The following is a 27,349-nucleotide window of genomic DNA, read 5'->3' on the forward strand; positions in this document are numbered from 1 at the left end:
TGACATTCTGTCATGAAAAACACATACATGAAGATTGTCTTCTTTTAAAAATATAAAATAAATAAGCAAGATGTGCAAATAGGCAAGTTTCCATGAAATAAATAAAAAAGATTTTTAAGTTTTGCTTTCCATATCATTTGAAGGGAAATGATCATTTAAACAATATTAAAGTGTATTAAAATTTTTTTAAAGTAGTATTAAAAATGCTTAACTTTCATCAGCTTCAAGGTTTGTGTTACTCCCAAATTTTACAAATAATTGAACTTTCAAATCTGCTAACACCTGAATTGACTCCACTCTGGATTCTAAGGCATCAATTTCTTCTTGTAAATATTTCTTTGCTTCTTCTAACATTTCTTGTGTTTCCTCTTGAGAATGGCTAATGGAAACATCACCAATTTGATAAGGTACCATTAGGCAGTCGTCATCTGCAAGCATATCCTCACAGGCATCTTCTAAAGTTTGGAGTTGTTTCTTTATTACATTTTTCTTCCTTCAGGTCTATGATTCTACTTGTATTCCTAGTCAATCTGTTTATTTTTTTGTTGATCTTCAAAAGTGACATTGACTTCTGCAGCCACTTTCTTCATCATGGCCCCCATCTTCACGGCCAGTAATTATTTGATCCTGAAAGTTTTTGTAACAGGACATGGAAAGGAACAAAGTCAACCATACATACCACAATGGTGGAGAAAGAGAGGGAAAGCAAAATAACATCTCTTGACTTCTGCTTCCTCCTAATGAAAACTCTAGTAGGCACAAGAGAGCCACACCTGGTAAAGACAAACTAATGTGTGTGATTTATTGGTGGTTCAAAAACTTCCCCAGAAGTATTTGCCTTTAACCAAGTGAATATTTACCTAATTGGCTGAGTGTCAGGGAGTTTTTGGGAGTTGGTTATTTTACCTTATAACAAAGGCTGGCCTTTATAGTTTAGAACTGGGTCAAGGTAAGGAAATGAGCTTCCCTTACATTGTGAAAAAGGAGAAAACTTTTAAAAGATTTTATTTTTTCACCAGAGAATCCTGAAGACCCACTTTAAATAAATCAACTCACCTTTCCTGTCTCTTCTTCCCTTTCCAGGTAGAGGATAAGAGGTAGACTCTGGTTGTGTTCACCTTGGGGTTCAGAGGTCTTTAAAGAACACTTAGCCTTTGCAGCCCAAGAGATCCGAGTTCAAATCCTTGGATGGTGATTTGATACAAATTTAATGTGTCTTTGCCAAGTTATTTAATCTCTTTGAGTTTAGGTTTTTTCATTTGTAAAACAGAGATATTACCCTTACACAGTGGTAGGATTCAGCCAGTTCACACATGTTTGGCAAAACCAATACCTAATTTTTTGTTGAGTTCAGCAAACCAGTTGTTCAAATGGCACTTGTAATCAGGGTTCTCACTAAGGTGGATGCCTGGGCAGCTGACCAATGTGAAAATCACAAATTTACATCCCTTACTCTTTCTTAATGTTCATCTGTGCAACAGCGTATTCTAAGCTGTTCATAGGTAAAGAGATGGGATCCAAGTCCTACAGTGAAAACATGGTTAAGGATAAATCACACAGCTGATGATACTCAGATAAAAGCAAAGAAAATTGCAAGTGAGGACGCCAATGAAGAAGTAATATGGAAATATCTTAAATAACAATTTTACTGTTTTTTGTAAGGTACTATTTAATATTTTTTCATTAATATTTTAAAACTCTTATAACATATTTTCATGTACTCTTATTGTTCCTATTTAAGTATTAAATGCATGAAATAATAAACTACCTCTTGGTATATTGTTTTCTTGTACTTAAAATGGTCATTAGGGCAGAGAACCAGTTGTTAAATTATTTGAATTCAAGCACTGCCCTTCTAGGTTGCTGCAATTTAAATAAGGTAACAAAATACCTATTACAGTGTAGAGTAGTTGTTTAATAGTGGTTTTTATAAATAACTGCCCTTTAAATGCTTAAAGGTAGACAGCCCTCCAGCCGAGCAATAGTGAGCCAAGAGACTTTATTTAATAGCAATCTCCAAATTTTAGAGGTATTGGAATTAACTTTTCTATAATAACATTATAAATGATGACTAGGGTCCTGTATCATTGCTCAAATATCTATTTAACTTATAATATTCCTGGTTGATTTTGCTATAGCAAGGTTACTATTGGCAGTATAGGCAAGTTCCTGGGGGAGTCAGTGTCTTATTTGCACAGAGACCTCATATATTATTTTTATGAGATGAGTTTGAAATACTTGTGTGAAATTCCAGCAGCACAGTCCCCCTGATTTAGCCTTGGTTATGAGATTAGGGATTCATTCCCTTTACTTATAACCTCCCTCATTGATTGGGTGTTGGCAGTGGGGACTGAAGTTTGTACTGTTGGTTCCTGTGGCACACGCCCTGGGAGGACAGGGATTTATCCTGATGAGTTTAGGATGAGGGCAGCAGGAAGAGAGGAATCACAAGGATATCAGGCAGTCAATCCTGAGCTGGCTTCCTATATGCTTCTTTTTCCTCATGAGGATCTTAGAGTTTAGCCTGTTGCCTTTCTCATTACTGTCATCATGTTGCGTCTTTAATAAAAGTCTCCCTTTCCCCTTTAAGATTAGCACTGAAGAAAGCATAACTTCTCTTTGGCCTGGCAGTCCCAGAAACTGCAGCACTTTGGTTTTCTAAGAGATTTTACTGCTAGTAATAATGCAAAATATACAGAAGTTTACTTTTTTAAAAAGACTTCCTTTTTTTTTTTTTTTACAGCCATTGTTCCCCTTTCAGTTCTTAGGAATAAAACTAAATAAAGTAAAAAAAAAAAAAAAACCCTAAAGAATAATACACAAAAGCACACAGCCTTTGAGCATTCAAGGGAAAGAATAATAAAATCTAATTACAGTTCAGGAAATAATTAGATTCAAGAATTCCCTGTGATGTGATGTGTGTGTGTGTGTGTGTGTGTGTGTGTTAGAAAGTGCATTTGTGTCTCTGAGCAGTAGGGTCCAGGGAGGGGAAGATGAAAGGCAGACAGGTATAAGTTTCCTTCTCCTCCATTTCCTTGCCTTACTAGTTTTGCCACAAGGTCAGAATGACACTCAAGTTGTATAAGTAAGTACTGGATTTAGAAATGGATGCTTGTGAAGAAGAGGCAAAGGACATTAGGGTGTGATCTAGGAGGAGCAGCAGCTTGGAAGCAAGGGGATTATCTATAGCCATCTCTCTGGGATAGTTCTTCCAAGGAAATTTTTATATATCTGGGAGTCAGATTTTGTTTATATTCATCTTTGCATTCAACTATTAGTGAGTATTTACTTTGCACTATAACAAATATTGGGGAATCAGAGATACACACAATAGATATATTTAAAGATACTTGTGTAATCATTAACATTCAATGCTTTGCAAATTAAGCTGCCATGCAGTACAACAACACTTCTGCATAGCAAAATCTATTTCATAGCTCATAGAGCAGGTCCTTCTTATAGGCTGGTAGTCAGCAAATTTTTCTCTAAAATGCCAAATAGTAAATATAAGGTCTACTGGAAAGTTCTGTCCGTTTCTATCACAACAAGTTTCGACACGTAAGCACATGTTTATTTGGCACATGTGTGCCTATTTTTATCACTTAATGTATACATACTGTCGTAGCAAATTAACTAAAACAAAGTTGATTCACATTAGTCTTATGTGTGAAGCGATAGTGTACCCATGGCTACTGATAAAGTTCATTTATGCCACTGTATTTTTACAAATTTCAACAAGGAAGAAATGCTACAGAATCATGTAGAAATTTATGGAAAGTGTTTGGTGAAGGTACAGTTTCTGATAGGACATGCAGAAGATGGTTCAAAAAATTCAAAACAGGTGATTTCGACCTTTCTGATAAGCCATGTTCTGGGCGACCATCTTTGATTGATGAGGATGTTGTTAAGACCATGTTGGAGCAAGATCCTTTTCTGACAACATCAGAGATTGCAGAAAGGCTTAATTCAGCTCAGCAAACCATTTCGGACCATATTCGGAAGATAGGATTGGTGTGAAAATATTCAAGATGGGTGCCCCATGAATTAAGTCAGAAGAATTTGTATTTTGTTATTCCAAAAATGGACAGAACTTTCTGGTAGACCTTTGGATTTGCTGGCTATATGGTCTCTGTTAAACTATTGTCCTGCAGTCGTAGTGTGAAAGCAGCCATAGACATTATGCATGTCTGTGTTCCAATAAAATTTTATTAATGGATATACAAATTTCACATAGTTTTCATGTATCATAAATATTCCTTGTTTAATTAAAAATAATTTTAAAAAATTTTTATTGAGTTTAGAGAGAGGAGAGTAAGAAAGGTGGGGTAGGGGAGAACGGGACAATCAACTCATAGTTGCTTCTCATATGTGCCTTGCTGGGTAAGCCCAGGGTCTCGATGCTGTGACCTCAGTGCTCCAGGTTGATGCCTTATCCATTGCGCCCCCACAGGTCAGGTTCTTTAAGTATTATTGTTATATTGATTTCTTTCAACCATTTATTTATTTATTTTATATTTTTCCAAGTGAGAGTAGGGGAGATAGAGAGACAGACTCCTGGATGCATCCCGACTGGGATCCACCCACTCAGCAACCCATCTGGGGTTGTTGGCCAGTGCTGTGCCAAACTGGGGCCATGCTCGCAACCAAGCTATTTTTAGCTTCTGAGGCAGAGGCTACATGGAGCCATCCTCACTGCCCAGAGCTGATGCGCTGAAACCAACTGAGCCACTGGCTGCAGGAAGGGAAAAAGGAAAAAAGGGGGTGAAGGAGAGGGAGAGAAGCAGATGGCCACTTCTGTGTCCTCTGACCGGTAACTGAACCCAGGACATCCACACGCAGGGCCGACGCTCTACCCTTGAGCGAACTAGCCTGGGCCTCAGCCATTTAAAAATGTAAAAACTATTTTTAACTCAAAGGCTGTATAAAATCAGACAGCAGGCCAGATTTGCAGTGGAGGAAATAGATAAATTACAAACAGTTGTTTCATTGAAATAGTTCATTCTGCTTTCTATCAAAGATAGGTGGGTTAATGGGCAATTTAATAAAGTAGTAGAGTATTTCTGATAAATAAGAGTTGTCAAAATTTATGACAGATACCTTAATCAAGACAGGAATCAGGCCTGACTGGTGGTGACACAGTGGCCCGAGCTCATGCTTGCCAGTTCGAGTAGTGTGGGGTCGCCAGCTTGAGCATGGGATAATCAACACGCTCCCAAGGTTGCTGGCTTGAAGCCCAAGGTCTCTGACTTCAGACTTGAGCAAGGGGTAGGCTCTGCTTGAGCCTACCTCTCCACCACCCCCACCCCTGTTCAAGACGTGTTTGAGAAGCAATCAATAAAAACTAAAAAAAAAAAAAAAAAAAAAGACAGGAATCAGGAGGGGCCGTGGAAGAGTTTTCAGAACCTTAGTCCCTATGAATTCCCCGTAATGTTTTTTTTTTTCCTCTCTAACTTCCTTCTTGCTCTCTTCCTGTGAGTGATTCGCCATTGCTGTATGTACTAGATTACTATCCTTTCCTTTTCCTGCATAAATACTTTTTGCTAATGGAATATGTAGTCAACTCTGTTGACAGCAAACAGAGGCAAAAGAATGTCCTTGCTTTTCATTAGCTTTTGTAGTCCCACAGTTTTGGGTACAGACTGGGTTGGCTTCAAAAGCATTTGTGGAAATCTTAAACATCCCTGGAAAGTTAGATTTGGGCTGAGGTTTGACACTATTTGTAAAACCTTAGAAAGAGTAAATATATGTTAAAATGTCAGGTTTAAAAATAATAATAAAATAGCTAACATCCACTGAATTCTGTGAATTTGCTAAACACTGTTCACTTATTCTTCATGATAATTCCATAAAAATAAAAAAAAATCTACTATGTACTGTCCTCACTTTATATATAAGTACAGCACAGAGAGGTTAGGTAATTTTTCTGAGTAGTTAGGCCAGAATTAAAACTCAGGTAGTCTATTTCAAGGAGTTTAATAAAAAGAGATGTACTTAGAAGTGCAGGGATGAGAAAGCCAAGGAAAATGTTGTGATAATCAGGTTAAACTTAATTTTACAAATGAGGAAAACGAGTCTCAAAGATATTAAGACTTTCCAAGGTCGCACAGCAAGATCAGAAGAAATAAATCTCAGATTTCTTAATTACCAGGCCATGTCATTTCTTTTGTTCTGCTACACTGCATGCCCTTCAAAACCTAACTGAGGAGAATGAAATGAGTAAACATGTTAAGTTTCAGAGCCAGATACACAATTTATGTAGAACATTGAAAAATCTTGCTTTAGGGTCCAAAATATAAAATTAACTTAAAGCCACTTTGAGTAAATTTTTTTTTAATTTTTTTTATTTTTCCGAAGCTGGAAACGGGGAGAGACAGTCAGACAGACTCCCGCATCGGCCCGACCAGGATCCACCCGGTACGCCCACCAGGGGCGACGCTCTGCCCACCAGGGGGCGATGCTCTGCCCCTCCGGAGCATTGCTCTGCCGCGACCAGAGCCACTTTAGCGCCTGGGGCAGAGGCCAAGGAGCCATCCCCAGCGCCCGGGGCATCTTTGCTCCAATGGAGCCTTGGCTGCGGGAGGGGAAGAGAGAGACAGAGAGGAAGGAGGGGGTGGGGGTGGAGAAGCAAATGGGCGCTTCTCCTATGTGCCTGGCCGGGAATCGAACCCGGGTTCCCCGCACGCCAGGCCGACGCTCTACCGCTGAGCCAACCGGCCAGGGCCCACTTTGAGTAAAATTTGAATTAACAATTAAAATGCAAATTAAACTGTAAGAATGCTAATACTCTATAAGATAGTTTTTTTAAACGACAAATTAAGTTTTAAATTCCTCATTTTTATGAAGAGACTGGAATAAATGGAATTCATTTACATCTTTCAAATTAAAAGAAATTGTTCTTAAACTTGTTTTTTAAAGTAATTTTTTACTTCAGAACAAAGTAAATGTACGTTGCAAAAAAACTTAGGTAAAACAAAATGAAATAAAATTATTAGTACTCCTTCCATCCAAGTACTAGTATGAAGGTATTTTTTTTTACCACAACAAAAATATATTAAAATAAATTGAATAAAGTTAAAAAAAACCACTCTTTTTAAGTGGAGAGTTCACGTTTACATTGATTCATTTAACATTTACTGAACTAAAAATTTTAAATTGGAACTGGCACTGCACCAGATACTTGGGACTACGAAGATAAGCAGGACAGTTTGTCCCTAAAAGACTTACAGTATATGGGAGGAGATATATAAACAAGTGTTTATCATAAATAATGCAAAACTTGTGTCAAAATACAAGGAAAGTTGTAATCTCACAATTGTAGCTGCGACACTATAATCATTTTGGAATTAGGTTTTTCCAAAGCAAATGCTCAACACAAGACTGGGACAGGATTATTACAGCACGACAGGATAAACTTAGGTGAAAACATTTAGGTAGTTGTCAAGTTAAGTTTAAATCTTTCAAACTCAGTGTTCAGCGAGCTGGACCCGCACGTACTGATAATACTCCGGGACAGAGACACTTCCAGAGTCACATTCACTGGGAGTATTCTTGAGACGCCTACGGGAGCGGTGCATCCTGGGACTTGTAGTTTCTATCAGGACACTGCAACTCCATTTCTAAGGCACGTCTCCGTTTTAAACTTTCTGGTACAACAGTCAGATTAAGCCCTAGACTAGAGTGTACTTTGAAAATTGTTACCTGTTCCTGAGCTCATTATGTTTCTATTAGGGTCCTTCTGTTCAACACCCAAATGGACAGTCTCTCTCAAGCCTTGTAGAGATCCGCGTTTCTTAAGTAGTAGGCGGAGCCGTAGGTGAACTGGAGCTTGGGATTGGCCAGTATCTGACTAGAAGAGGAGTTTTCATATCCAGTTGCTGATCTGTATACTGTACTGTGGTTAAAAAAAAAAAAAAAAAAAAAAAAAAAAGTCAGTTCTTTACTGCAGTACTCCTCTTGGCCGCGGGAAGTCTCGCGATATTTCGACCAAAAGGTCCTGGCAATGCGTAGTGAGCGGCCGGGCCTGTAGGAGTGCCGGCCGCGGGAGCCGGAAAGGAACAGGTTAGGCGGAGAGGGCGGACGGGTGCTGCTTACGCCACACGGGCTCAGAAGTGTGTAGACAGCGCAGCCTTCCCGGCCGGTGTGTCGGCGGGAGCTGTGGACGCTGAGTCCACCGGAGTTTCACCTGGGTCTGCGCGGGCTGTGACAGGTGCGCGGACGCGCACGGCGCTCCGCCCCTCGCCGGCCCGCCCCCTCCAGGCCTCGCCTGCCGGGCTCGGGATGAGCTGCTGGCCCCAGCCGAGCGGCTCCGGCTCTCGGCGCCCGTCGCTGCCGCGGTCGCCGCCCCAGAGCGGCCGCCGCCCCTGAGGGAAGGAGGGAAGGAAGCCGCCGCCGATCCCGGGCATGAGTCGGCCGCGGTGTCCGCTGCAGGACTAGGGCGCCGCCATGAACCTGCACCAGGTGCTGACCGGGGCTGTGAACCCCGGCGACCACTGCTTCTCCGTGGGCAGCGTCGGCGACCAGCACTTCACGGTGAGTCAGGGAGGCTCCCGCGTCGCCGGCGGTTGGTGCGCGTCCCTGAGTCAGCCCAGTTCGGCCCAGCGTGACCCGCGGAGGCCGGGAGCCCGTCGTCGCCCCCGCCGGGCTCCCCGGGTCCTCATAGAGGTCCCGCCCCCTAGGGCCGGGCGCACCTGGCCTTGGAGAGAGGAGGGGGCAGAGCCCTTTCCCTGTTGAGGTCCTTACTGTACCGAGCTTGAGGTCGGAAGTGAGAATGTTTTGTAGGACGTTTCAGATGTCTAGTCTGAGGTCCTTGGGACGGGATGGTTTGCCAGAGTCGTTTAAACAAAAATCGTTGTGTAATTGGGGGGGGGGGGGGAGTGGGGTGGGGAGGGACTTTTTATTACCCCACTGCGTGGGCTGAAATTGTCAAGTTTAGAAATAGTTGGGATTGATTTCATTCTTTAGTTAAGGTCCAGTATCCTTGTAGTTAGAAAGAGTGGGTGTCTTCAGACAGTTACTCATTGTTAACAACTAGCGCTGCTTAAAAATATAGTGAAAATTGTGCTTTTCATTCAAATTCATTGAGGAATAAGTTTAGAAAGTAAAAACTATTTCTCATGAATAATTTACTCCTGCTGTTCTTCGAATGCCATATGTATCACTTTAGTAATCCTGGGAAACTTATTTATTTTAGATTGCTCACATTAATTACTAAAAGTTGTATTACTGTTTTCCAGTAGAACTCCTTTTTGCGATATAGTGGTAATTGAACATGAAGGCTTACTGAAAGTGATTTGTCTTTTTATTAGTCTTACCAGATATTGGAAGGAAGAGGGCCCCAAATTTTTGCCTACTTATTAGTATAGTGGAATTTTCTGCCTTAATTTTTATAATAACTTCAAACTATAAGTCAGTATTCCCGTGGCACCCTATATCTCAACACGTTTATTTATAATGCTGATGATTTGTGCTACAACTTATGTAGCTACAGCTTAGTTGTGATTTAAAGTAAAACTAAAGTTTACCTAAATAAATGAAACAAAGTAAACAGCTTGACAGATATCCAGGTTTTCTTTTTGTCTACTATTGACTTTTTTGTGTGGTCTTTGCCAGTGGAATAAATAATAGTTATTATTTAACATGGTGCATGCATTTAATTCCTGAATTGTTTTTAGATCTATGCCAACCAGATACTTTGCTTTAAAAGAGTCTGTACCTCTTCTGTAGAGGAACATGTACACGTCTTAGCTTGCACTTGAACCTAGCTGTTTTAGAGATTCTAATTCTATTAACCTGTCCAGAATACTCGGAAGAGTAAATCTGAAGGTTTCAGAGCAGCAGTAGTGGACATTGCTCTCTGCTCTTGCTATTAAGAAGGAGGGAATGAACAGCATTTCATTCAAGGAGGTTTCACTACTGCAAGATTATTGGATGGTTAACATGGTATTCTCTGTCATTTCCTAAAGTTATATGGGTTCTTTGTACTTTGTAAATCCTAAGATCTTTTTCTAAGAAGGCATTAAAAATCTCTGTAAGCAGTGGTGTGAAAGTCAAAGCATATACAATATGTTAGCCTATGTATATACCTAAGTGACTCATTTATATTTTATATAAGTGTATATAAAACCTGGATGAATGCCTCTATGTTATTTTAAAGGAAACGTGAGTTAATGTGCCAAAGCTTACATAGCCATTCTACACCATCATGCAGCTTGTTGCTCCCTCCTGCTGAATTTTCAAGTCCATTTCCATAGGCCAGGCTTTAATCTTCTCCCACCAAGCTTACTGCAGATTTCTTCCAGATCTCGGGAAGCATGGCAGTAAATACAGTGAAAAACTATATATGTATATATACTTATTTAATGTAAAGAGGCCCAGTTCTCTCTAGTTTTGTGGTAGTTTAAGGATTAACAATTGATCACCTTTTTCTTCTGCGGCCAGTTCATCCCTGATTCTTTAACATTAAGTTGATAGTTTTATTATAAACTAAATTTTGTGCCCTCAATTTTTTGGACACTACACGCATCTTAATTTTACCTCTCTTGAAAGCTCATTTTTCTTCCATGTTAAAAGCAGAATCTATTTATTATTTACTCATTGAATTTTCTTTTTACCTTTACTTTTTTGTGTGTGATAGAGCGCACGCAGGGGTTAGATAGGGATAGATAGAGAGATGAGAAGCATCAGTTCTTCATTGCGGTCTCTTAGTTCGTTGATTGCTTTCTCATATGTGCCTTGAGTGGGAAGGGGGCTACAGCAGAGTGAATGACCCCCTTACTCAAGCCAATGACCTTGGGCTTCAAGCCAACAACCTTTGGGCTCAAACCAGTCTACATGGGGTCACGTTTATGATCCCACGCTCAGGCTGGTGAGCCTGCACTCAAGCCGGCAACCTTGAGGTCTCGAACCTGGGTCCTCTGTGTCCCAGTCCGATGTTCTATCCACTGCACTACTGCCTGATCAGCCTATTTTTAACCTCTTTTGATTTTGAGTTCTTTTTTATTGATAGGAAAATAGCAAATAGTAATGGTACATGGTATATGCAGACTAAAAAATCTCTCTAAATTTCAGTTTTACTTGAGGTAAGGACATGAGATCTTCCTCTTACAGGTTGCCTTTGAAGAATTCTTTTATTCCTCCCGGTACATTATGCTCTCTCCAAAGACAGTCCTATGTTTGTAGTTCCTCCCTTTGCATGTTTGCAGATAACTTACCTGTTCTTGTTTCAAAAGATTTCAAGAGATGAGATCCTGTTTCCTCAGTAAAGTGTGACAGGTTGAAATTGAAAGGAAATTAAATGCTAGTTTTTATGGGGTCTAGATTTTAAAATAAGCAATTATTAACATAGTATATCCAGTAATTAGATACCTTTTTTTTTTTACTACTTAAACTGAAATCAAACTATTTTGACTTTGCTCTTGGTATGAAAGCTTCTGGTAGGCAGTGGCCCTATCTGATACTTTCTAAGTACTTTATTTGCACTTTCATTATACTATTAACCAGTCTTGCATTGTGTATGTACTCCATGGTTTCATTGTCAGCATCTAGGACAGCAGTTGGAGAACTAATGAGACATAATAGTAGAGTCATTTTTTGGATTTGAAACTTAGTGTTTTATGTGGCTAATAATAAAGATTTTTACTTGTCAATTTAATTGGTTGGTCATAGATTATTCTCATTACAATCAGAAGCAGCTGTGTACCAGTTGTAATATATGCATATTAATTTTAAAGAGCAAGTAGCATAGCAGTTTATTTGATAAAGCAGTGCTCTTATAGTTTTGATAACCTTCCACAATGTACTTTGAGCACCTTGACGTGAGTTTGTGAGAATAATTTATTTCAGAAAAATCTGTAAAACTAGTTTTAGATTTTGTTCTAGAAATCATACGTATTGTGTTACATCTTAGGTTTTTATTTAAATCCAGGTAGATGGATTATTATTAAAGAATTTAGTGGCAGAATGTTCTAAAATCACACACAGCCTGTTTTATGTATTTTTTCCTCCTTATTGAATTTATTGGTTTGACACGGGTTAACAAATTTATACCAGTTTTAGGTGCACAATTCTAAAACACATTGTACACTGTAACATGTGTTCCCCACCCCGAGTTATCTCTGCCTGTCACCACTTATCGCCCCACAACCTCCTCCCCGACCCCCAGCAATCACCACACTGCGCACAGCCCACTTTAAATTGAAGGTGGTTTTCCCTATTTTGTGAGTGTGTGTTTGTATACTTCCTCATTACCTTAGCATGTTGAATAAACACTAGAGAATTAAATTTAATAATTATTATTGCTATCCATAAAAAGATATGCCTATTCCAAGTGATTTTGTATGATACCCAGTTTGGATTATCTATACAGATTCATTTAACTTTTTCCTTCCGTTTTATTGAGTTATAATTGACATAAATCACTATATAAGTTTAAGGTATACAATGTGATGATTTTAAATATGTATGTAATGAAATGCTTACCACAGAAAGGTCAGTTAACATATCTTTTACCTTGCAGAATTACCATTTTGTTGTTTCAGTGACAATATTAAAGCTTTACTCTCAACAGTTTTTAAGTGTACAATACAGTATTGTTAACTGTAGTCACTGTGCTGTCCATGAGATCCCTGGAACTTACTCATCTTATAACGTAAAGTCTGTACCCTTTGACCAGCATCTCCTGTTTTCCCCACCCATCACCCTGTACTCTGTTCCTGATAGTACAATGCTTTTATTTTTTTAATTAAATTTAATTTTTTTAAAGATTTTATTTATTTATTTTAGAGAGGAGAGAGAGAGAGAGAAGTGGGGGGAGGAGCAGGAAGCAAGCAGGGTTTCAAACTGGCAATCTGAGCGTTCTAGGTCTATGCTTTATGTACTGCGCCACCACAGGTCAGGCCAGTACAAATGTTTTAGATTCCACATGTAAGTGGAATAACATCTATACAGTTTTTGTCTCTAACTTACTTTGAGTAGCACAGTACCCTCAAGGTTGTCAAAGATGACAGGGTTTCCTTTTTTATAGCTAAATAGTATTCCACTGTATTCGTCCATTCATGTGTTGATGGACACTTGGATTGTTTTTATGTCTTGGCTGTTAGGAGTAATACTGCAATGAATATGGGAATGTAGATATCTTTTCTAGATAGTGATGTCATCATTTTTGACTATATACCCAGAAGTAGGATTGCTGGATCATATAATTGTTTTATTTTTTACTTTTTGAAGGACCTTTATACTGTGTTTCATAGTGGCTATCCCAATTTACATTTCCACCAAGAGTGCACAAGGGGATTCCATATATATATATATATATATATATATATATATATATATATATATATATTCTATAGATGCTATTAACTCCTTATCAAATATGGTTTAGAAATATTTTCTCCCATTCCATAGGTTACTTTTTCATTTTGTTGAATATTTCTTTTGCTGTGCAGAAGCTGTTTAATTTGATGTAGTCCCACTTTTTTACTTTTACTTGTGCTTTTGTTGTCAAATTAAAAAAGAAAAAATATCCCTAAGACCAATGTCAGGAAGGGCATTCCTATGTTTTCTTCTAGAGAGTTTTATGGTTGTAGTTCTTACATTCAAGTCTTTATTTTTACTTGATTTTTATGTATGCTGTAAGATAGGGGTCTGATTTCATTCTTTTGCATGTGACTGTCCAGTTTTCCCAACACCATTTATTGAAGAAACTATCCTTTCCCCATTACATATTCTTGGTGCCTTCTTTGAAGATTAGTTGGTCCTATATGCTTGGGTTTATGTATGGGTTCATGATTCTGTTTCTCTGTTCTGTGTGTCTTTTTATACCAGTACTGTACTGTTTTGATTTTTACAGTTTTGTAAAGTAGTTTGAAATCGAGAAGTGTGATGACTCCAGCTCAAGATTGCTTTGGTAATTTGGGCTCTTTTGTGGTTCCATATGAATTTTAGGATTTTTCAGTGAAAGTTGCATTGCATTGATCTCTAGATTGCTTTGAGTAACATAGACATTTTGACAAGATTAATTCTTCAAGTCCATGAGCATGAAATCTCTTTCTATTTATGTCATCTTCAGTTTCTTTACTCAGTGTCTTACAGTTTTCAGTGTATATGATCTACCTTAGTTAAATTTTTTCTTAAGTACTTTATTCTTTTTGATGCTATAATAAATTGGGTTGCTTAAAATTTTTTTGAGTAGTTTGTTAATATAATGCAACTGATTATTATATGTTGATTTTTTAATCTTGCAACTTTGCTGAATTCATTTATTAGTTTTAACAGTTTATGAATAGGTATGTATGTTCTTGTACATGTCTCTTAGTGTACAGTTGGATGTGTTTCTGTTGAGTATAGATTTAGGGTGGAATTGCTAGATCATTGGGTTTGCATGTGTTTAGCTTCCCATAGTAGTTGTGCCATTTTATTTCACATTCCCACCACCAGTTACAGGAGTTCTGTTTGCTTTACATCCAAATTAGGCATTTTTCTTTATGGGAATAAATTAGAGAACAATTATTAACTCATACCAGTGTGTGTTTATAAGGCATTTTATGACAGCACAGCAAAGGGAGTAAGGGCATGTTTATTCCCATTTGTTATATCTTGGTTTCAGGCTTAGTTGTGCCTTATACTAGTTCTGAAACCTGAGCCAATTACTCAATCTCTCTTAAGCTTTTCTTATCAGTCAAATGAAGATGGTAAATACCTCATGGGATTTGTCATGATGGTTAAGTGGGATACCAGTGGAAAGCATTGGCCCAGCAGCATAATGCCGACGAGAAAAAAATAGGCTCCCATTACTGTGGTTTGTGAAAGTTGGAAGTACATTTTAATTTTTTTGGAAAAAGTTATTTAGATTTTAGATGTCTTCATGACTACATGGAAAATAACTATTTAGAAATAATTTCATACCTAGAAAATAAAATAATATAAATTAAATAAAATTAAAAAAAAACAATACTAGGAACAGCATATTCTCATACCTAGATTGGTATTAGTAATAACTTAACCCTATTTTCTTTATCATTTGCGCACACAATATGTGTGTATTTCCACAAAATTTTTTTCTGAACCACTTGAGGGTAAATTACATATACATTCATGACTCTTTACCCTTAAACAATTTAGTTTGTATTTCATAGTATGAATGTTATTTTATACAACCACAGTACAGTTATCAACTTTATAAATTTATATTGATATACTATTTTTACTTAATGTATTATCCATGTTCTACTTTTGTTAGTTGATATAACAGTAGCATTTTTACTCCTTTCAGTTCAGGATTCAGTCCATGAGCAGGTATTACAATTAATTATCATGTCTATTTAGCATCATTTTTCACTTCCCTTTTTTTAAAAAATTCATTTTGACATTGACATTTGAAGAATATGGTATGGGCCCTGGCCGGTTGGCTTAGTGGTAGAGCGTCGGCCTGGCATGCAGAAGTCTCGGGTTCGATTCCCGGCCAGGGCACACAGGAGAAGCGCCCATCTGCTTCTCCACCCCTCCCCCTCTCCTTCCTCTCTGTCTCTCTCTTCCCCTCCCGCAGCCAAGGCTCCATTGGAGCAAAGATGGTTCCAGGCACTGGGGATGGCTCCTGGGCCTCTGCCGCAGGCAGGCGCTAGAGTAGCTCTGGTCGCAACAGAGCAACAACCCGGAGGGGCAGAGCATCGCCCCCTGGTGGGCAGAGCTTCACCCCCTGGTGGGCGTGCCGGGTGGATCCCGGTTGGGCGCATGTGGGAGTCGGACTGTCTCTCCCTGTTTCCAGCTTCAAAAAAATACAAAAAAAAAAAAAAGAATATGATACGTCCCTCCCCCTTTTAAAGAACAAACCTTTTCTTATTTTGCATTTGTCTGATGTTTCCTCTTAGATTGAGGTTAATGCATTTTGGTGCAAAATTATGTATAAATGATGTTATGTCCTTCTTTGGGTATCACATTTGGAGGCACATGTTATCTGTCATTAGCGATAGTGATTTTGATGACCCATCAAGGTGTTGGCCAATGTTTTCACTGTAAAACTGGTTTGGTTTTCCTCCCTCCCCCTGCCACTTGCAACAACAAGCAGTGTGTGAAAGCCACATTATGCCATGCAGAAGATATCCTCACCCTCCTCCAAATTTCCTTCTTGGATCTAGTATCCATTGATGATGATTCTTACCTGGTCTTCTTTTCTCTTTTCTTTTCCTTTTTCTTTCTTTTTCTCTTCTTCACTATCTTTCTGGCATAACAAGGTGTTCTGGGCTCTCATAGTTACCCTACCTCAGCTCTGTAATTGGACATTTTTTTGAGGAGCCCTGATTTCTTTTAGTAGGAAAAGGTATTGGAGACCAAGATCAAGATGCTTGATGATCTCATTGCTACTAGAATGTCTGCTTCTTGACCCTTTCATTGGACAGAACTATCAAGTATATACATGTATTGATATATGCATATAGCATACACATATACATGTACAAACATGTTTACATGTGTACATGAAAACACAGCAGGTCCTTGAATAACGTAATTTCATTCAATGTTATGTGGTTATAACGTTGATACAATGCCACAGAAATGTAATTCTTGTTTGTATCATTTAACCCAGGGGTCCCCAAACTTTTTACACAGGGGGCCAGTTCACTGTCCCTCAGACCGTTGGAGGGCCGGACTATAAAAAAAACTATGAATAAATCCCTATACACACTGCACAGTCTTATTTTAAAGTAAAAAAACAAAACGGGAACAAATACAATATTTAAAATAAAGAACAAGTAAATTTAAATCAACAAACTGACCAGTATTTCAATGGGAACTATGGGCCTGCTTTTGGCTAATGAGATGGTCAATGTCCAGTTCCATATTTGTCACTGCCAGTCGTAACAAGTGATATGACGTGCTTCCCGAGCCCTGACGCGTGCATTCCGCGTCACCGGAAGTAGTGCTGTAGTGAGCGACTCCGCGCTTTGCAGCGCTACCACATACAGTACTCCTCTCACTGACCACCAATGAAAGAGGTGCCTCTTCCTGAAGTGCAGCAGGGGCTGGATAAATGACCTCAGGGGCCGCAGTTTAGACCCTGATTTAACATGTGGCAAAACTGGTTTCATTGTACATAGTTTCACATCAAGTCACAGAGCCTATCAACAATGTTATGTGAGAATTTACTCTATGTACATTTTGGAAACCATGATTGTATATCAATATATTTTTTGTAATTTTGAAGGGTTTTATTAAAAGGAGATTTATTAATATGCCGGCCGCATTTGACTGACACGGAGCATATCTGACCCCAAATGTATCTCAGAGGCTGGTTATATACCCTTTGACCACATACAGGTTGGGAGGGCATAACAGTATGACACAATCATTAACAAGATTATAACATTTGTCTGGGGGATTTAAAAAAAACATTAAAACTTTCAAGGTAACACAATGGTATATATCAATATTTTTAATAAGTCCAGCCTTACATGACTGTATTGTGTCTTCCCCATTTCATAAATTTGTTCTTTCTTATATAATAAGAACTATGGCTCATTTCTATAATACGTATAAAATAGTTTTAGAATTGCATTGTTTGTACCACTGCAATTAAAAAACTTACAAAAATACTTCAGCATTTGTTTGTGTTTCTTCACCTTACTCTGCCTTAGAGGTAATAAAAAAATATATGTATTGATCTCTGTGCCACTGTCCACCCCCTCGCCTCCTGTTTCTGGCACAGAGTTGAAACCCTTGTAAATTGGATGATAAGAAGACTAGGACCATCTTTTGTTCTAATGAGGCAACTGGATGAGCTCCTCGTGGTGGCTAGTCATCAGAAAGACCAAACCATGATTAGATGCTTGGAATTTTCAACCCCACCCTCCATTTTCTAGAGAGGAGAGAGGGGTTGACATGGAGTTAATAATTGATTATGCCTACATAAGGAAACCTCCATAAAACTGCAACAATATAGGGTTCAGAGAGCTTTCTGCGTGGTAAACACATACATGTACCGGGTGACGCACCCCAACTGCACAGGGACTGTGGAGCTCCTGCATGCACTAGACACGTTCCCAGACCTCACCCTATGTATCTGTTCATATGGCTGTTCTTCTGTATCTTTTATCTTATGGCTAATAAACTGGTAAATGTAACTGTTTCTCTGAGTTCTGTGAACTGTTTTAGCAAGTAATCAAATCCAAGGAGGAGATCATGGGACTCGCTGATTTTTGTAGCTAAATCAGACAGATATTATGGGTATTCTAGGGTCCTAATACTTGTGATTATCATCTGAAGTGGAGGGCAGTCTCAGTTAAGACTGAGCCCTTCTTAACCTGTGGGATCTGATGCTATCTCTAGGTAGTGGCAGAATTGAGTTCAATTGTAGGACACCCAGTTGGTGTTACAGAATTGCTTGATTTGGTTCAAACCTTCTCACAATACTCAGAGGTTTGTGAATTTGATAGTAGTGTGAGAGTAAAGAAGAAACATCGGAAAAAGGCTCATATTTTTCTTTCAGCTACCCAAAACAAAATATATGTTCAAATTCTGTGTTCATAAGTTACTTAGTTTGTTCATGCCTTCTTTCTCTAGGTGTAGCTGTAGTATTCATTTGAAATGCATTAGTTCATTTGTTTCACCTTCCCTTTTCCCCCATTCTGATTTATTTAATTTAATTTTTGAATATGTATGATGTTAATATGTTTTCAAAAGTCATAACTGTATAATAAGTTATACTCAGAAATGTTATTCTTTCCTTTATCCCTTCCACTCCATCCTTCCCCTCCTATCTTTGTTAGTTAACAAACTCTATTGTTTCCTAATTTTATCCTTTCTTTGTTTCTTTTTGTAATAAGCAGAAACATGTATGTTTTCTTATTGAACTACTTCCTTACATGCAAAGTAACATACTGTTATATATACCCTTTTGTACATTGGTTTTATTTTCCCCACTTAATATCCCCGTTGTCAGTTCATAGATATCTTCCTCATTCTTTTTTCTTTCCTTTTCTTTTTTTCTTCCTCCTTTTTACAGCTGTATAATATTCTATTGTGGGTATATATCATAGCTATTCAACTGTGCACAGCAGGATTTTTTAGGGCACAGTTAAAAGTTTTTGGAAGTGATTAAGAAATGAAACAAAATGCAAATATGGCTTGAGTTTTTTCATGCATCTTACATCTAATTATACAATCAAATACACTGTAACTGTAACCAGAAGATCTTTATTTTAAGCCCCAAGCATAATAGTTAACTTGTAAAATGTGGAGTGCAGCTGGTTATATCCGTTTTTCCACTATCTACTAGTTTATTGCCATTGAGAAAAGAAAGTGAGGACTGAATGAGAGATATTCCAGTTGAATTTCAATAATTTCTTTGGATTTAAAGTTTAGCAAAACTAGAGAGAGACAGCTTTGCACTTCGTAATACTGTCACTAAGGAAAAGTCATATGAAAATATAAATGACAAAAGTCATGTGATAATATAATACAGCAACTGCAAAAGAACACGGGTAATCCAAAATGGATAAGTCTTTGAATGATTGAGAGTTAATTGTATTATATTCATTTTAGAGAGGAGAGAGAGAGGGAGAGAGAGAGAGACAGAGAGAGAGGAGAGAGAGACAGGGAGGAGGAGCTGGAAGCATCAACTCCCATATATGTGCCTTGACCAGGCAAGCCCAGGGTTTCGAACTGGCGACCTCAGCATTTCCAGGTCGACGCTTTATCCACTGTGCCACCACAGGTCAGGCCTTAATTGTATTGTAAATTGGCATCTTCCTCTCTTTAGAACTAACTGTATTTCTGAGATAATTTTGCATTTTTTAACTCTGCTAATATATAATATTTGCTATATTAAACAGTAATTTTGGGAGGTACTTCAGGATTAATGTAGAGACTTAATTCTGGAAAATTTAAAGTCATAGTTGACAAAAATAGTTGCAACACAATATCTGAAAGTAAGTAGATTATTTCAGGTATAACAAAAGAAAGCAAAATTATGAAGGACTTTAATATATAATGAGGAGGAAATCTAAGTTGTAAACATTCAAAATTTAAAACAATATTGGGGAAATAGTGAAAATCAGTATTTTATAAAAATTTAATATTGAAAAGTCAGTTTTGAAAATATTAAGATATTTAGAGTATTATGAATGGAAAATTTTCTTGAATTTGTTTTTTAGAGTATATTTTCTATAATTTTTTAAATTGTTTTTGGAGAGGAAGGAAGAGAGAGTGAGAGAGAGAGAAATTTTGTTGTTCTACTTATTTATGTATACATTGATTAATTCTTTATATGCCCTGCTTAGGGATCAAACCCACAACCTTGGCATAATGAGATGATGCTATAATCAACTACACTACCTAACCAGAGCTAAAATATTAAGGTATTTAGAGTATTGTGAATGAAAAATTTTCTTGAAATAAATGAAGTTTTTTGGAGCTTATTCTGGCTAATAGTCATATGACAAACCTTATGATCGTGTTGTGTATATTTGAATAGGTGAGCTGACCATCATAAGATTTTTTTATTTGTTTACTGTGCCATTTTTTCCACTATATGACGCTAGTGGAACGAGACTTGATTATTTTTAATTTCTTCTAGGAAAATTCCGAGCAAGTATGATTAATTAGGGAAGTTCTGGTGGTGCCATGGAAATAACACTAGCTCAAAAATCAAGAGACCAGGGTTCTCATGCCCTCTTTGCCACTAAGAAGTTATGTCAGCCTATTAGGCATCTTTTTCTTGTCTGTAATATGAGCAGATTAATTTTTGTATGCTCTCTCAAGTCCCTTTCCTAATAGTTTTTGGTGAATTATATACAGGACTATTTTAGGTTTGGTAGAAATTAAAGTCATAAAGTATATATTAAGTATAATATTTATTTTTTTTACGTTAAGTAAGGTATAAATGTGTGTGCAAAAGTGATGAAAAAAAAAATTATTAAAACTTTAAGAACTTGCCTGACCAGGTCGTGGTGCAGAGGCTAGAGTGTCAACCTGGGATGCTGAGGACCCAGGTTCAAAACCCCAAGGTCACCGACTTGAGCACAGACTCCTTCAGCTTAAGTGCTGGCTCACCAGCTTGAGCACTGGATTGCTGGCTTGAACTTGGGATCATAGACATGACCCCAGGGTCGCTGGCTTGAGCTCAGAGGTCTCTGGCTTGAGCAAGGGGACACTAGCTCTGTGGGAGCCCCCAGTCAAGGCACATATGAGAATGCAATCAATGAACAACTGAAGTGCCACAACTATGAGTTGATGCTTCTCATCTCTCTCCCTTCCTGTCTGTCCGTCTCTGTCTTTAAAATAAATAAACCAAAACACAAAAACAAGAACTTTAAGAACTTATCAGGAGGAAAAATAGTTTGTGATAGGTGTTTTATTATCAGTGTTATACTGCATGTTGACCAATAATACATGCATTTTAGGATGGCCATTTACCCTCTAATGGAGGGGTCGGGAACCTTTTTGGCCAAGAGAGCCATGAACGCCACATATTTTAAAATGTAATTCCGTGAGAGCCATACAACGACCTGTGTACGTTATGCATTATCCAATAAAAATTTGGTGTTGTCCCAGAGGACAGCTGTGATTGGCTCTAGCCACCCGCAATCATGAACATGAGTGGTAGGAAATGAATGGATTGTAATACATGAGAATGTTTTATATTTTTAATGTTATTATTTTTTTTATTAAAGATTTGTCTGCGAGCCAGATGCAGCCATCAAAAGAGCCACATCTGGCTCGTAAGCCATAGGTTCCCGACCCCTGCTATAATGGAAGGAACTCCTGTGAGCTAGGAGGGTATGGAATACAAAAAGAGTTCTAGTTGGAAGAATTCTGCTCATTGGAAAATTCTAAAGGAGTTATAAAATACTTGCCAACAAGCCTTTTATTTTGTTTGGTTATGATGGCTGCCTTTATAAAATTAAATACTTCATTTATTCCATAGGTATTTCTAAAGCAGGCCTTTCAGTTAAAATTGAGTGCTAGAGCACAGAACAATATAAACTCAAACCCTACCATTTTGTCTGAAACTTTATGTCTAATAATAGAAATGGATAATAATAAGAAATATATTTACAAATTATAATATACGTATACTACAAAGAAAAATACATAGTAATATGGTGGAAAGGAATTAGAGAGAAGTGGGTGGGGCAGGTGGGGAGGTAGGTGAGGGACTTAGACCTAAATGTTGAAAAGAAGCTGGCTAGGCCCTGGCTGGTTGGCTCAGCGGTAGAGCGTCGGCCTGGCGTGCGGGGGACCCGGGTTCGATTCCCGGCCAGGGCACGTAGGAGAAGCACCCATTTGCTTCTCCGCCCCCACCCCCTCCTTCCTCTCTGTCTCTCTCTTCCCCTCCCGCAGCCAAGGCTCCATTGGAGTAAAGATGGCCCGGGTGCTGGGGATGGCTCCTTGGCCTCTGCCCCAGGCGCTAGAGTGGCTCTGGTCGTGGCAGAGGGATGCCCCGGAGGGGCAGAGCATCGCCTCCTGGTGGGCAGAGTGTCACCCCTGGTGGGCGTGCTGGGTGGATCCCGGTGGGGAGTCTGTAGGACTGTCCCTCCTCATTTCCAGCTTCAGAAAAATACAAAAAAAAAAAAAAAAAGAAGCTGGCTAGAGAAAGACCAGGCAGATAAAAGGTAGATAAACACCTTGAGGTGGAAAAGATTGATATACCTAAGGAACAGAAGGAAGGGCAGTTAGGGACAGGAACTAACAGGAACTAATTAGGGGAAAGAAAGAGAACCTTGAGGTGGTTTTGAAGAATCAAGACAATCATTTAGGGGATTTGATCATGGTAAGGAGTTGGAATTTTATTCCAAGAAACTATTAAAGGGGTTTAAACAGGGAAAAGTACTAGGTATAATAAACATTTTAAAAAGATCACTGTAATTTTTGTGTGGAAAGAAATTCGAGGTGAGAAAGGAAACAGTCAAGCTATTAACAATAGTGCAAGAGAAAGATGGACTTAGATAAGGGCGGTAGTGTTCAGTGGAGAAGGAAGAAATGAACTAATTGGTATACTTTTTGCTGATAGGACTGATTAAATTTGCTGATGGGACTTGTATATGGGAGGTAAAGGAAGTATTCTCAAATAATACAAAATTTTAAAAAACTTTAAATGAGTCTGTTAAAACGTAATATTCAATGCTAGTATTTTACATGCTAGGTCTTGACAATTTTATTGTTTTTATTTTTTGTTCCTTTTTTTTTTTTAGGCTTATGCATCTGGATGTGACATTGTTATATTGGGAAGTGATTTTGAAAGGTTACAAATAATCCCAGGAGCTAAACATGGAAATATTCAAGTAGGATGTGTAGACTGTTCAATGCAACAAGGCAAGGTTTGTAATCTTGTGATAATATAAGACATTTTTGAATATGGTTTATGCCAGGATAGTCTATGACAGTGGTTCTCAACCTTTCTAATGCCGTGACCCGCAATATAGTTCCTCATGTTGCGGTGACCCCAAACCAAAAAATAATTTTGGTGGCTACTTCATAACTGTAATTTTGCTACAGTTATGATTCGGATTGTAAATACCTGATATGCATTATGTATTTTCTGATGGCTTTAGGCGACCCTGCAGGGAGTCTGCTGGTCTATGAAGTATATAATTTCAAAATAAAGCATAATCTTTTCTATGAGTTGACAGAGAACTTTAATACTACTTATTACCTGTATTTAATACTTATTGCCTGCACCAATCTGAAGCTTATTTAAAAATTGATTGACTCGGCCCTGGCCGGTTGGCTCAGCGGTAGAGTGTCGGCCTGGCGTGCAGGGGACCCAGGTTCGATTCTCGGCCAGGGCACATAGGAGAAGTGCCCATTTGCTTCTTCACCCCCACCCCCTCCTTTCTCTCTGTCTCTCTCTTCCCCTCCTGCAGCCAGGGCTCCATTGGAGCAAAGATGGCCCGGGCGCTGGGGATGGCTCCTTGGCCTCTGCCCCAGGCGCTAGAGTGGCTCTGGTCGCGGCAGAGCGAGGCCCCGGAGGGGCAGAGCATCGCCCCCTGGTGGGCAGAGCGTTGCCCCTGGTGGGCCTGCTGGGTGGATCCCGGTCGGGCACATGAGGGAGTCTGTCTGACTGTCTCTCCCTGTTTCCAGCTTCAGAAAAATACAAAAAAAAAAAAAAATTGATTGACTCAAAGGACAGGATGACAATCTTCCATCTATTTAAAAATAAACTACTGAAGAGAAATCATTTTGTTAGAGATACGTGTCTGTAGACAGATAATTACCTCTTTGTAATTTCTGGATAAACTTTGTGCTAAAATGAAGATAAACTCTTCTTAAGTCTATAATTTTTCTTAATTATTACAGTAATATGAAAAAGAAAAAGTAATACTGAAAGTATAAAACAGCAACAACAAAAGAAACAGCATGTGATGCTGTATCAATCAGGTTAAATACGGTTCTATAAAATGCAAGTATTGGGAGAGTCCTAACTAATAGGCTGTGTAGTATATAGCTTAATAAAGCACCTGGCATAGAGAGCCAGGCCTAGGTATGGTTTCCTGTGGACTATACTGGGGTGAACTTTACAACTTTATTTAACCCTTTATGTAGTGAGTTTTTTTCATGTTCGTTGACTCCTGCGAGTGAGTTTTCTTTCAGTATATGAAATTAGTTCCAGTTCCAGTTTTATTAACTTAAAATCATGTTTGTTTGATAACCAATTTATGGAAACAAGAAGCACATACATTTGCCTTTTTTAATGTTTTCTTACACATTTTTAAAACATCGATCGAACTCTGTATGGTCAGAAGCACAAGGACATACATGAATGTTTGTACTACTCAAACAGTTAATATTTTTGCTAGATAATTAAATACGTAGTTTGGTTTTTTTACTATATGATGCCACCAGACATTTTGTGTGAGGAACCAAAGTGGACCCAATCCTTTTTTAAAAAAATAATCTATCATTTCTAATAGACCTGCCAGTCTGAACATTACTTCGGGGACCTAGTTTAAAGATACTGATGGTAAAAGGAGTTTTGCCTCCTGGCAGTCCTTACTTATTTGTTGAACTACTCTTCCTTTTGCTACTCCTGTGCCCCCTTCTCTTTAATACAGTTACAAGTGTCTCTCGTCTTTCTTTTGTTTACTCATTTCAGTCTCACTGTACTGCAAAATGATCTATCTTATACAATACTAAAACTTGAGATTTTTTTCTTTTTTTTTCATGTTTGAGCTCCTAGCTCTAGTTGCTATAATCTTATTATTGTGTAAAAACTCACTTATACCATCTAGACACAGATAGGGTTGGTTAATATTGGAAATGTAATTTTAATAATTTTCAGTATGAATTATCTTTTTGTGATAAGCTAGATTACATGACAGTTCAGGTTAGAATGAAGAGGTCATTTAGTTTTATAATCATTCTGATAAAAGGCTTTTTTTTTTTTACTAGTATCAGTATAAGCAAATGATTCCTTAAGATATCAGGAAGAACATTTTATAAGTTTTGATACATAGGTACTACTATTTGCCTTTAAGAAGGAAATAGTACTTGGTACCACAGGCATCAATATTTTATCATTAATATTTTTCTTTATAGTACTACCAGATTAAATTTTCTTGAGGAAATTCATCTGCATTTATCTTTTTATTCACTTGTTTAAAACATTTATTGTTTTATTATTCATTGTTTATTACTCATTGTTTAAAAACATTCTTTGCTTACTATTACCTTAGCTAACTGTTCACCTTATCGTGGGGCCCTGAACAACTGGCTCAAACCTGCCTTTTTGGCCTCATGTTCGTTGTTCTATTTAAGGAATCCTCTCTTCTAGCTTGGCTGGTCGTCAGTCACCTCCAACATACCACATTGCCTCTTTTAGTCTTTACATTTGTGTTCATATTATGCCTTATTTCTAAAATTGAATATTTACTGTCCTTTGAAGAAATACTACCTATACTTTAAAGGCCCAAACTAAATACTCCCTCCCAGACCAACTCAGTAGATGATTTCTATATCCTAAGGTTCCTCAGAACACTTAAAAACATCCATTGAAAGATTTCTTTCCCCATATGTATGTTACATCTTCATTCCTTACCCCTTCTCTAGATTATATATAATTATTTTTTCATTTATTTAATAATTAATTCATTTAATCTTATTCATTGAATCTGTCTTTCTGTAGGTCTGTCTTATCTGTTTTCTGATATTTCAGTGTTCTTCATTTGTGACTCACTCAAAACATTAGTAATAACTACCTAATAAAACAGAGCCAGGAAGGGTTATATACTCCATTGATTTAAAGGGTCGATTTTAAACATACACAAAATAAAATAGAATATTAAAAAAAAATACATCGCCTTAGGAGAGTACACAAAGGAACATATCTAAGTTTTATTTTTAAAAAGTTGAATATTTACTCAACAGAATTGTGAACTTTGAGGCTAAAAACTGATTTTAAGTCCTGTCAAATATTCTACTTGACAATGAATACATCATTATATTATTCTTCTGTGAGGAATTGGATATTAACCTTTTACTATGTATCTTATAATAGTATATAAGATGTTTTACAAATGTTCTTTCAATCCTAAAAATAATTCTATTAGGAAGATAGTATATACATTTTTATAAATATAGATAGAGAAACTAAGGTTCAGAGAGGAGTTAACTTGCTAGTTACACAGTAAGTGACAGGACAGTACGCACTGGGATTCTGATCCAGATACGATGGTCTCTAAAACGGACATTCTCAAGTATTGGTGAATGAAATTGCACATGTGGGCATAGCTTTTTAAGTTAAACTTTAATATTCCTTTGCTCTTTTGATTTATAAGTAAGTTAACATAGCCATAATTTTTTTTCATTTTTTTTTTTTTGAAGATTGCAGCATGCTATGGAAATGTTATCTCTGTTTTTGAACCAGTTAACCTACCGAAGCAAAAGAAAAATTTGGTCAGTAACTTATCATTTTTCTTTTAAGAACCGAAATGTCTTGAGTATTAAAAGATGTTATTTTTTAGAGTACAAAGTCAGAATGATCATCAAATCAATTAGTATAAACTATACACTATAGTTAACAATAAATGTTAAATGCCACTTTCATGTTAAAAATGTTTAAATCTTTCATTGAAATAGAATTTAACTAAACTGTGCTAATGAATTGTCTTGCAATATTTTTATTTATTTTTGCTCCTGACATTTTTTTTTCTGTATTTAAAGAGTCCACAACTTTCTTTGGCAGTTATGATAAAGTTACTGCTAGTACAAACACCACTGTCCAGTCTTAGGTGGCACTTTATTCTTTGCTTTTATGATTTACTTTCACATAGTTTACTGCCTTATGTATTTTGTTCTTAAAGTTACATGTTTTAACTGCAGAGTCTTACCATACCTCTAGGACTATTTTCTTGAACTT

At 37.7% G+C, this 27,349-nt stretch overlaps 1 protein-coding gene and 1 pseudogene across 1 annotated transcript in view; one reads left to right on the forward strand and one right to left on the reverse strand.

The window, feature by feature from the left end:
- Nucleotides 1–207: 207 nt before the first annotated feature.
- LOC136403399 (prefoldin subunit 4 pseudogene) lies at nucleotides 208–607 on the reverse strand (annotated as a pseudogene).
- Nucleotides 608–8,393: 7,786 nt separating this feature from the next.
- Nucleotides 8,394–27,349, forward strand: part of LOC136403398 (dmX-like protein 1) — a 103,107-nt gene continuing 84,151 nt past the window's right edge. The window contains exons 1-3 of the mRNA XM_066382071.1: nucleotides 8,394–8,529; nucleotides 23,187–23,312; nucleotides 26,815–26,886. Coding sequence (XP_066238168.1) covers nucleotides 8,443–8,529; nucleotides 23,187–23,312; nucleotides 26,815–26,886 — 285 coding nt within the window. The 5' untranslated portion in view covers nucleotides 8,394–8,442. The remainder of the gene's footprint in view (nucleotides 8,530–23,186; nucleotides 23,313–26,814; nucleotides 26,887–27,349) is intronic.

Source organism: Saccopteryx leptura, chromosome 4, assembly GCF_036850995.1.
Source record: "Saccopteryx leptura isolate mSacLep1 chromosome 4, mSacLep1_pri_phased_curated, whole genome shotgun sequence".
Classification (NCBI taxonomy): Eukaryota; Metazoa; Chordata; class Mammalia; order Chiroptera; family Emballonuridae; genus Saccopteryx; species Saccopteryx leptura.